General features: G+C 44.4%; 1 protein-coding gene across 1 annotated transcript in view; it reads left to right on the top strand.

Annotated features, from left to right (window-relative positions):
- The first annotated feature begins 7,473 nt into the window (after positions 1–7,473).
- The window catches only part of TBC1D15 (TBC1 domain family member 15), a 44,167-nt gene continuing 39,312 nt past the window's right edge, over positions 7,474–12,328 (top strand). The window contains exon 1 of the mRNA XM_054196611.1: positions 7,474–7,626. Within this exon, the coding sequence (XP_054052586.1) occupies positions 7,603–7,626 (24 nt within the window). The 5' untranslated portion in view covers positions 7,474–7,602. The remainder of the gene's footprint in view (positions 7,627–12,328) is intronic.

Here is a 12,328-nt window from a genome sequence, read left to right as displayed (position 1 = left end):
TTCTGCCTTTTAAACCACGTTTACGTGCCGCCTGCTTGGAGTGGCTGTGCTGTTCCCTATGCTATGTCAAGCTCTTAGTCTGAGAAACCTTAAATGGTATGGGCCATAGTTATATAAAAGCACATTACTGATTAAACAGCAAGGTTGACTGTAGGTCAGTACTCCAGGCTTACCTGGTTGACTTGAATGGATGTAGCCAGAGCCTGCTCTCTCTCCTGCTCTCCTAATTGCGGGGTAGGATGGGAGGTTTCTTTTTTTACCTTTTTCTCTTGTATGTGGAAAACAAGACCATGTGACAGCTAAATTCTGGGATATCTCCTTTGTTGTCTATAATATAATTCACACTGAGGGCTGGTACCTCTTAGAATATGAGAAATTCAAGAGAAGCCTGGTCTGCAGCTTCCTCCTGGGTGTCCTGCTGCACCCAAGGTCCAGGACAGCACCCCATTTACTGTCTGTGATCTGTGACAAACTGGAGTGACCTGGAAAAACTGTGGGTTGCATCTGTCAAAGCAAGGTTTGGAATATATCCATTTCCTGTGAGCAGAAGTTCAAAGGGAAAGAGATTTTTGGCGCTGTTTCTCTTTATTTCTCTGCTGTGGGGTTTTTGTTTGTACAAATTAAGCCTGTGATGGAAGGACCTGACAGAATCCGCACTTGTCTTGTGCAGGCCAGGTTTTCATGTGGTTGAGCGTGTGAGCAGCTGACACTTCTGAATACAGGAATGGATCTTGGAGCTCTGCTGAAATAGCTGTGTGAACAACAACAATAGCAGCTGCTGCAGCGCTTGGCATAGCAATAATAGCTACACGCGCAGCTGTGGCAGCAACAGAAACCAGAGGAAAGCCATGAACGCTTTCTGGCTGCACACTCGGTGCTGGTTGGGGTGCTGTGACTATCTTTATGTGGCAGAAGATTCCTCATTAGAGCAGATGGCTCAGAGATGAGTGGGCCACCAAGGTGAAGATACCCTCCTTGTTAGATTCCCATCTGTGTAGCGTGCAAAGGCTTAGACTTTAGCCTGGAGCTGCAGAATGACCCGTTATTTTCTTAATGAGCTTACGCAGAAGAGAGAGAGTATCCTGATAGCACTGTGTCAGCCTATGGAATTTGGTGGTGTGGATCACTCAAGTTTGTAAACTGAAATAACGTAAGGCACCATTACAGGCTGGGGACTCCTGGCTGGAAAGCAGCTTTGCAGAGAAGGATCTGAGTGTTGTGGTGCACGACGAGTTGGCTATGAGCCAGCAACAAAAGCCAACGGCATCCTGGGCTGCATCAGGAAGAGAATTGCCAGCAGGTGGAGGGAGGTGAAACTTCCCCTCAGCCTGAGAGAATTCTGGAGTGCTAGGTCTAGTACTGGGCTTCCCAGTACAACAGACACGGACATCCTGGAGCAAGGTCCACGAAGGACTATCAAAGATAATTAGGAGACTGGACCATTTGATATATGAAGAGAGGCTGACAGAACTGGAACTGTTTGGTCTTGAGAGGGCTCAGAGACCTTGTCAATGTTTAAAAATACATTATGAGAGGGAGTAAAGAAGGCAGAGCTGGACTCTTTTTAGTGGTGTCCAGTGAAAGGACAAGACAAAATAGACGCAAACTGAAATAGAACTGAAATTCCACTTAGGCATGAGAAAAATCTTTTTCATCTCCAAGGGTGGCCAAACACTGAAACGGCTTGATCGAGGAGCTTTGGTGTCTCTATGCTTGGAGATACTCAAAATTCAACTGGACAAGGCCCTGGGCAATCTGCTCTGCTTTACAATCTGATCTGTGATTTGCTCTGGACAGGAGGGCTGCACTAGATGATCTCTATAAAGGTCCCTGCCAACCTCAACCTTTCTGTGATCCTGTGATATCGCAGCCTGATAGCGAAGAGTCATTTTGCTCTCCATCTTGAATAACTATATACTCATTGTTATGCAATGATAGTTTGCAAAAGAACAAGGGAGAAAGGCCCAAGAGGGATGTCTGGTAGATTAGGCAACTAGCTAGAAGGTGGTCATCTATCTCATGGAGTAAATTGGTGTGTGGGACTGAGCTCTCTGAAACGCTCTCCCTTCTTCACAGTGAGGCAAGTAGTGACTGGAATGCTGAGAGCGGTGTGATAGGACAGGAGACCCAGGAAGAGTCCTGTGAGACCTGTTGATCATTCACCAAAGAAACTTAGAGCAGAAACTCCTTTCCTATGTCTGGTGGAAGGAGAAGGGAGCTGCATTGAACACCTCTCCACCAAAGGAAAGTAAATGCTAAGTCTGAAAGTGTCTCAAGCTTGACTTTAAGGTACCTCTGAGAGAAGACTTCTCTAGGAAACAAAAAGAACCCTGGTGGTTGTGTGAGAACTATTGCTTAGCGAGGATTTATTTCAAACTTGGGGGTGCAATTCAGTGGGACTGATACCTGTGTTTGGGAGCTGTGGGGAGCATTTGGGAGTAATGGATGATTCCCAAGGACTGGGGTGGTCCTAAGGCCAGATAAGAAATAAATGTATTGAATTTTAACGCTTTAAATAGATCACAAGTTGAAGATTAGTCCCTTGCCCTGTAGGGATGGCACTCTTCCAATGACTTTACACACTAGTCTGGTACTGTGTATTCCAGTGATGTTTTCCAACAAAATTTATTAACTTTGGAAATGCAAGCATTAACTGATGTCCGGCAGTAATACAAATGGAATTTATCATTTAATTCTTTTCTTAGTTGATAGCTCCTTCAGGTAATGCTGTGCTGTTCCCTGTTCTGGTTGCACAGCAGGAGTGAAAGCTTTTCATTTTGGGCTTGTTTCACAGCCTTTGAAGGCCATCTTTTCCTCTGTTACAGTGCTGCTTGGGAAATTCTTGTGAATCAAACCTTTGACGTGTCTTTAAATAAAGATGAATATGTTATGTTTCTAACCATTCTTTTGTTGGCATACAATGTTTCTCTGCAAAGCTGTTTTTCAGAATGACTTATATGTTGCTTTTGTAGTGTACCTGTGTAATCGCAAAATGATGGCCCCATCTGCGTGTACATTTTAAAGTCTATGTTTGAAAACTGCAGGAGCTTCTCTTCTTCATTCCAGTCTCTTCCTTTTGAACTGCATGTTGGGTGGGGCTGGGCACAACTCTAGATCCAAAGATCAGGAATTGTTTTAAATATAGGGTTTTGGTCAGGCCATTGGTTTTCCGTGTTTTTTGCTCAAGGCTTTATCTAGAACCCCATGATGCTTCTATAGGCATTCAAGCTCCATTGAGCTTCAGGGATGTTCAAGTATTTTCTTGGTCAATGATTTTTTAAAAAAATTGTACCCTTATACCTCTTGTTTTTTCCAAGCCTAGTCTCCAAAGCCCCAGCTGCTGCTTTTCTTAGGGAATAATGGAAGATAGTTTTGTCACTTTGGTCAGGTTTTGAGCTGCAACTCCCTAGTACAAACATTGATTACCTTAGCACGGCTCTGGCAACAATAACCAGTCCTAACAAATTATATAATCTTTTCTCTAGATTAAAATGTTTAAGAAAATCAGTCTAGAAATAATTCACAATTTCCTGGATATTTTCACAGCTCCACCTGTTTCAAAAATTTATTCTGAGTTTCTCTGTTGGCTTGTCCCCCGCTAAGTGATCTTTTTCCCCCATCCTTCTTCTGAAGGGCTCTTTTGCCATTATTTTGAGTCATACTTCCATGTTTGGCAAGGCAACTCTGATTTTGTGTATGGATACATAAACCCTCTGTGTTATACCCCTTCTTCCCTCACAAGAGGTGTACAGTAGCTGTTCCTTGCTGCTCACATCTTATGTGGAATCTGCATCTTAGTATTCTCCACTTCCCACTCCATGTTTCTATTCTCATTGAATGACTGTACAAATGAATATGGGAATGCTGGAAGTTTAAGGGAAAATGCACAGAGGAACACAGGTTAGCATTCAGTGAGCTTACAGATACACTGTAATTAACTGTTAATTAGCATGTTTTTAGCAACGGAAACAGCGAAGGAAGAAACTCGTAGTAGTAGTATTGCCATAGTACCTTAAGAATCTCATAAAGGAACAAGATCCTGCTCTGCTAGATTCTCTAGCTTGGTCTCTAACTCAGGTAAATAAGCGGATTTGAAGGGCAGTCTCTTGAACTGTGTTTCCCTTAAATAACCAGATTTGTTGAAAAGCAGCCATTAACCCTCATTCGGGTCAGGAATAAACAAGATTTTTCAACCATCCTCAGGGGAGAAAATGGAAAACGCTTGTCCTGCTCAGAGCAGGATCTTCTGCGTAAGCATGTCACACCAAGCATATCTCCAACCCCCACACATTGGTTTTGGTCTCTCTTTTAGTCCTTCAGCTGAGAATCATGCTTCTCAGCTGATTGCATGGTGCCTCTGCAGTTGTGCTCCTGAGTCTGCGAAGGGCAAAAATGACCCCGAACAACCTGACCCAACTACTAAATTAGTCCTGCCTTCAATAGCGAGGTGGACCAGATGACGTATCAAAGTTCCTTCCCACCTAAATTATTGTATGATCATGTGAAAAATAAGGACTCTATTCAGTCCCACTGACAATCAAACAATTGATAAGAAACAACACACGGATGCAGACAGAATAGACAAGGAAACAATGAGACAATGTAGCGGTCAGCACCATGAGAGGTGGTTTTAGTTCATCAACCATCTACTCAATACCAATTTTTGGGGTACATTTTCCAGCAAAAGGGAGGACAGGATTTAGACAGCTTGGTGCACTTCTAAGGGAGTTTTTGACCTGAAGGAAGGTCAGCTTGAGGAACAAGCCATCCATACAACTTCTTGTGTGAAAATTTTACAAATAATAGGCAGAGTCTAGCACTGAGTTGACCTGATATGGAAGGTGGCCTTTTCGCAGTGAGTGAGAGCAGGAGATAATCTTCCTCAAAATGAGGAAGGGCATTTTATGTTGGGCCCTATGGAAGGGTGAGACTTGGCAGATGGACAGGAGGAGCTAGATGAGAGGGTTAAAGCGATATGGGCTAGATGAATGACCTTTGCAAAAGCATTCTGGAGGAGTCCAAACAGATGAAAATAGAATGTTACAAGAAAAAAAAAAAACATGAAGCTGTGTGTTTAGACAGGAAAGGCTATGTTTTGGAGCTGCTGTACACAAAAAAGTCTGCAAGAGAGCTAGTTACGTGAAAGCAAGAATCCCAAGAGATATCTAAGACAAAGGCATCAATCAAGCTGTAGGCCTTGGAGACAGATGGGTATTGATATTGAAGAGAGAGAGATGGGTGCCAAGAGAGTCTGGACGAGGATAGAACCATCTTGTCCGTTAGCTGCCTGCAGATGACAAGATTTTAATTTGGATCAGGATTAATGGCTGCAGTAGAAATAAAACAGTGAGTCATGAGATAAATATATATTTGTTGACACAATTACCTACAAAGAGAGGGAGTCTCTCATTGAATACGCTAACGATCAAGTCCAAGAGACAGGAGAACCAGAAGAAGGCAGTCATGCTAGCGAAGAGAGCAGACTTCAAGGAGTCTGTTGTAGATTCTGATAAAGGCTAAGGAAGCTGAAATATGAATCTGAATTCTGAGCTTCTCCTAGGAAACAAAATTTGAAAGAAACCTTGACAAAGCACTCTCAGCGTAGTGGCAGAATGAGAGTATGCAATGGAGCTAAGTGAAGGAAGTCCCCAGTGTTCACTGCAGACTTCAGGGAGCTGAGAGATGAAAAGGTAGTGGAGAGAGGAATGGGATTACACGGGGGTGTGTAACTAATGTTTGATTATATTGCAAGGAGAAAGAAATAAAGGAAAGTGTAAAGGAAAGGATGAAAACGAACACATGGGATACCAAACGAGATGAAACCACGTGCATGTGTGGAAGACGGCAAATGATAATTTCACTCTCAAAGCAATTCATTTATAGTAATGCATTTTTAATGTGCAGCCTTCTTCCTTGTATTCACCTTAACGCTCAATTGTATTCTTACTAAATACAAAGAAAGGGACCACCTTGATGTCCATTTCTGCTACGCCCATACAGTTTTCCAGACCCAGATATGACTACAATAACTTGTGTTCTGACTGCAGTTTTATTTTATTTTCTCATCCTTATGCACATTTATATACAGAGTCACAACAGGCTCTCCCAAGTTTGAAGCAAATCAGTATTTGTCTTGGGAATAGCAAATCTGGTTTTTCACAGTAAAAAGTACAGTATGGATGTTAATCTAGCCAAATGAATTTTTGAGAAGTCAAAAGCAAATTATGATGACATTTTATGACAGGGACAAAAAAGACTAAACATCTGTTGCTCCTTCAGAGCAACAATCGCTTCCCTGTGAGCATCTCATTCATCTGTTTCAAGTAAGCAGTATTTGGGGCATATAGTATTTGCTCAAAGTATTTTATGATAAGGTGTTGGAATATAACAAATGGCTTAAAAATCATCTCAGTGGGATTAAATGTTGCAGGCATTAGGTGAAACCTGATTTTTTTTCTGTTTAAGCAATACCATGCATTATATGCTTTTCCAGTTAAGGCCAGTCAAAACCTGTTGACATCTGCAGAATTCTTTCAGAGTTTATAGATCTGCCCATACGCGGATGCTGAACATTTGCTAACATTGATAAGATTGTAATTAACATTTGGCTTTATCCCGTGATGAGTATAAATATGTTATGTGTCGGAAGCCAAAGGAATCTCAACTTTAAAGTGGTGCATTTTTCACTAACAGTAAAAATCTGGTCCATGGATATTAGGGCAGGTTAGTGGTGCCTAAGGGCCAGTATTTCCTTTATATTTACACCGTGTAACTGTGGGAAGAAAAAGGAAATAACTAGAGAGGACGCTAGGTTTGCTCAACAGTCCTCAAATTGTGACGGCAATCTCAGGTGGCTCAGAAAAAGCTTTAAGGCTGAGGAAAAACAAAACAACGCCAAAATAAAACCCTCTTTTCTCCTTACTAGCATACGATCTAGCTGGGTCACTACCATTCCCACCACTGTGGAGGCCCGTTCCCGGTGCCGGCGCGCTGGCTGCCCCCGCTGGTTACACGTTCCGCTGCTGCCTTTTCTTTCGCTGCTTCTTTGCACCCACAACTCTCTCTCTGAAACCTGCCCGGGGTTGTCACGGGCAGCGCGACGCCCAGCCAGGGCCTAGCCAGGGCCGGGCCGCGGGGCCTGCCTGCCTGCCCGCCCGCCCGCCTCAGGGGGCCAGCCGCTTCTCCGCGGCTGGGCACCGCAGGTACCTCCGTGCGGGGGATTCAAAACGAGCAAAAAGATCAAGGAAAAAGAGCGCAGTTTTTAGGAAAAAAAGAAAAAGGAATAAACCCGCCATTTTCTCCTCTTTCCTGCCGGCGCCCCCCTGAGGTAAAGAGGCCGCCACCGCTCGCGCAGGCCGCCGCGCGCCGGGGGGCGGTGCTTTCCCTCTTGGCCCCGCCCCCCGTGACTGGGGCCCCGCCCCCCAGCTGGGCCCGGCCGTTCACGCGCGTCGCCGGCCGCCGCGCCTCGGGCGGGTGGGTGCGTGCGCGGGCGCCAGTGCGCCTGCGCCGCGCCGCCCCGCCCCGGGGCTGACGGGTGTTGTTGTGGAGCGGCGGGGGAAGCACGTGAAGAGCGCAACGTCATCATAAACACTCGTAGGCAACATGGCGGCGCCTCTGAGCGGCAAGGTAACGGGGGGGCGGGCTGGGCCCGGGCGGCGATGGCTGCCGGTGTCTCCCCTCGGGGTGTCCCCGCCGCGTCCGGCGCTGGTGTCGCCCCGCTTGGCGGGAGCCGCTGGAAGGGGCGGCTGGGCCGCTGCGTGTGGCCGGGCGGGGGCCTGTCCTCCCCGGGGGTGCGGGGTCTCCTTACGGGGCCGCGGGGCTCTGCAGACGTGGGCCGTCCCCGCCCCCTGGCGGGCTTGGCGGTGGCGGGTGGCCGTGGGCCTTCTGCGTGGAGTGCGGGAACAGGGTCGCCGTCGGCGGGTGGGACTCGGGCCGTGCCCGGAGCGGGTACGGCGGCACCTCGCGGCGCCTCCCGCCCGGCCCGGTCCGCGTCCCACGGAGAGCCGGCTCCGGTGTGGGAAGAGGCCGCTGTGCGCCGGAGGCGGGCAGCCCCGGGGCCGGCCTCTGCTGAGCAGGCTCTGGGGCCGAGCCGGAGGGACGAGGCTTGTCCCGGCTACGTGGCCGCTTGTCCCTGCGGGGCTCGGAGGCGTCACTGGCCTTTCCCCTGGCCTGCGCGCCGGTGGTGCGCGGGTGCCTGCCCCGGCATGGATAGAAAGCCTTGTCGGTCGGGTATATTTGGTAATGTAAAGGTTTTCACATGCCGCCGAGCCTTGCCCGAGTGTTCCTGAATGAAACAGTAGAGCTTGACAAGGATTCAAATGTCCGGCTGGTTTGAGGTCACAGGAGGAAAGGTATTGGCAACCATCTCTGCCTCCCTCCTCCCCCACCGACAGACCCGAGCTGGGTCCCTATGGCTTTATTGTAGAAATATTTTTATTCCATGACTCCGTTTCTAAAGGTGTTACTTGATAATGCTGGGCTCCTGGTCACATGGATCCTTTATCTAGGATTTAAAATCTCAGTGTAGTGTCTGACTGTATGTAGCCGGGGTTAGAGTGTGATAGTCTTCAGTTTCACTTTTCCAGCATATGGCAGCAAATGACTCTTTCAGCTGAGGAGTGCATTTAGCTAGCAGGAAAGTTTAGACGGTATCTCACATGTGCTGCTTTGTCATGTCTGTTTCAACAGAACTGGTGGAGCAGGCAATTTGTTCAGCTGAAGTTGTTACAACTTAAAAATAAAGTTTTATTACTCCTGTTAGGTGCTGTAAATGTAAAGACAGCCATACTGTCCTCCCAGCTGTTACTAGCTATGCACATCTGTTTTTCATGTATATAGAGGAAAGTTACTTTTCTGGTTTTGTCCATTTTAAGCTCAGTCCAGCAGTTTATTGGATGATGGTAAATATTTTCGTTTTGCAGCATTTGATTTTTTTTTTTTTCCCATAGGTTTGTGTCAGGATCTTCTTCAGGAAGTTTTTCCTGAAAGCAGCTGTATTATCATAGCTTATATGACAGGCTGAAACTGTTGAGGGAAATTTTTGTTTGGAAATTTGCTATATATTTGCTGTTTAAAAAAAAAAAAGAGTCTGTTAGCTTGCAACTAAATCTCTAAGACATTGCAAAACTCCATTTCAGTTATTCCACGTCCACAATACTAATGCAACTTGTTAACGCAACTTCTAATGCAGTAACATTCTTTGCCATGTCTCTGTTAATACAGAGGAAAAAACGGTAGTTGTGTTTTCTCAAACTTCATGAAGTGGCTGGGCTGGTTTGAAGTTTCACTGCTCTCAGTAGGAGCAGTTCCATCCTTCTGTAGCTCTCCCCACCTGTGTGTTGCGCTTCTGCTTTCTTGGATTCTGTACTCATTGATCTCTCAGTGATTTGAGTTAGCAAGCTGAAATACTATAAAAAAGCCTGTGTGTACTTATTTTTGTCTGGGTTGGTTTTCTATTGGAGCACATTTGATCACAAATTGTTCCTTTGGATGGCAGCAGGATTTTAGAAGGGCTCACAAACTAGTGAAATTTCACTCCAGGTGGAATAAACACAGTATAAGTTGGTACAGACCCAACATTCTCACTTAGGGCATTTTGCACTTTCATGAGTTTCCAAGCTATGGGTGTCCTAAATTAACTGCACTTTTCTTTCTGGCTATGCAGTGTTGTAATGAGGTGTTTCAGGTGGTAGATTTCTTAGAGACTAGTACGTGTTAGTCTGTGGGGTGCTTTAGTCTCACTTGGCAGATCTTATGACATGAAAGTAATGTATTTTAATGTATATCTTCTTTTCTGCAAAATATTGCACAAAGTAATTCCCATGGAATGCACATGGCAAGATATTAAGTAGCTGGGATAGCCTGCATTGTCTCAGCTTTCATGAAATGCTGTTTCAGCAAACCATATAAGGTTGTGGTTTCTATTATATTTTTACCCTGTTTGCCTTCCCCTTCTCTATATTTTTTTTTTTTTTTTTATTTCCCAGACATCATTAATACCAGTGGATTCATAGCTCGGCTATTTCATATTGTCTCTGGTTTCTGCAAATAGCTTGGCAGTAAGGCTTTTTGTTTTCGGTGCTTTTGACATTATGCATGAAAGCAGGTATATTTTCTCTCTTTGTGTTGTTTAACAAATAGCAGTTTACTTTCCTTATTTCGAAGAATCGACTCTGGAAGCCTTATAACAGAAAACCATGTTAGAAAATAAGGTAAAAAGCTGTGTATGGGGAGGAGGACAAACTTCAATTTTAGTCTCTTGGTGCGTAGGCTATTATTACAGCAGGTCTAAAGACAGTAACAATTTTTGTTTTACGCTCTTGGAGTTCAGAGTATCTTCAGCGCATGGGCTGTTAGATCTTTCTCAAATTACCAATTGGCACATGGGCTGTCAGAGAAGTTATTTTTCACTTGCCTATGCCCTTGCTTGTGAATTTAAAGCTTCAGAGCTTTAAATGACTAAACATCAGGTCTAACCTCAGATGTTTGGCCAGTTCAGCAACTAGAAGTGTTTGAGTGGCACTGTAGCTAGTACTAAACAATATTGTAAATGCTGTAGTGTTAGGGAGTGGGGTGTGTGCTTGCTGTTGAGTTTTGTTGCTGGGACCAGCAAAGAGGTTTAAAATACAGTCTGTTAAAATTGGCTTTGCATCCTTCAAGTAGTTTCTTGGCACAGATATAGTGGATTATTTTAGATGTATATATAGTCTGTGATGTAGGCAGTGTCATCTTGTACGTTCTACTAGTTAAATTTGGGGGCATAGAGACTCCTATACGATGTATTGTTGTGCCATTTTGTTAAACACTTGATTTAAAATCTTCATTATAACTTTTTTCAGCCTCCATCATTTACTATATACAGAATAATAATCCTTTCTGAATATTTTGTACTTCACAGGTTTTCTTTGTGAACAGAAGCCTTCAGAACAGAAGCAGTTCACTCATAATTTGGAAAGTTCTGTTTATTCTTTCTGTTTTCTGTTCACTAGATTTCTCTTGCAGAAGTGTTCACAGTAGAAATAGTCTGTTACCACCTCAAGCTCTTACTCTCGGTACCCTGAATAGACTTGTATTTACACTGATATCCCACTATTGTTGCGTAAATAGCAGAAATATTTTGTGGTTCAAGAAATCTTCACTGCACCTAAGGCAGACTTGAAAAACTTACTGTTGTCAAGCAGGAGATCTTTCTTATGATATGTGGTTTCTGATGTTGTGAGTTTTCTCATATTTGTCACAACATGAACAATATACGAGGAATTTTTTTCCCCTGCTTAAAACTTGATGTTTGTAGGACTTTTAGTCTTTTAAGACTAGCAGGGGGTGAAATTTTACTGTCTTGAGAAGAAGGTTGAGCCATAGAGTCAGCAAAAAAAAGACATATGAGGATATGGCTTTATACTTTTATTAAAATTCAAATGCCAGGATATGTAGGATATCGTCAGTGGAGCAGAAGGCCACGTTGATTAAGTAAGGTTAGTTTGGTACTCTGCAGAGTACTCAAATGTGCTGCTATCTGGCCACTGAAAGCAGACTATTGATGTAGTAGGTAGTTTGACGTATCCAGTCACAGTTTAGCAGTGGGTGTGTGAATAAGCTCTGGGGAAACCTCAGCTGTTCCAAAGAGGGAGATGGAAATTAAAGCAGCATAATACAGACTTTTAAATTGAGTTATGCTTCTTCTAACTTAAAGCATAGCTCTGAACTAATATGCTTTCTTTTGGGGATGTAAGGTCTCTCAGGGCAACGATTGCCTAAATTGAATTTATTTTATTGGCCTGTAGTTGTTTCCTTACTGTGTTGCATCTTTTGTTCTGTTTACCTTCAGTCAGAATCTGAAAATAAGATGCTGCACAGCTGCTCTGTCTGTTGTTAACATTTGCAGACCAGACCCATTTTTTCCTTAATTTGTAGTCTGTTGAGCATTCAGACTTTCTTATTCAGTCACTTTTCTTATGAGCACACCTGCTTGCTGCTTCAACTGTTCAATCCACAGTGAGGTCCTTTACCTGATTCTCTAATACGAGGCAAAAAACCCTGCTATTGAAAAGTTGCTAGGATCAGGATTTGCACAGTGCCATAATTACTTAATGACCCCAGAGCAGTGGCTGATTCACTGTATAAGTGCTGCAAGCTGCATCTGTCATGAGAAGCTGGATGGCATCTTGGCAGAGTGATGCTGGCCCTGAGCTATACTCTCTGGCAGAAAAGGAGAGTGAGTTGGACAAGAACATGGGGAGAGATTGTGGAGTTTCTGGAGGATGGGACTAGTTAACCAGCTGGGGCAGTTGCAGTGCTTCTCCATTCTCTCAAATGTCCTGCTTTTGGC

This window comes from Rissa tridactyla, chromosome 1 (genome assembly GCF_028500815.1).
Source record: "Rissa tridactyla isolate bRisTri1 chromosome 1, bRisTri1.patW.cur.20221130, whole genome shotgun sequence".
Classification (NCBI taxonomy): domain Eukaryota; kingdom Metazoa; phylum Chordata; class Aves; order Charadriiformes; family Laridae; genus Rissa; species Rissa tridactyla.
The sequence above is the reverse complement of the archived record's forward strand: the minus strand, read 5'-3'. Positions and strand labels throughout refer to the sequence as shown.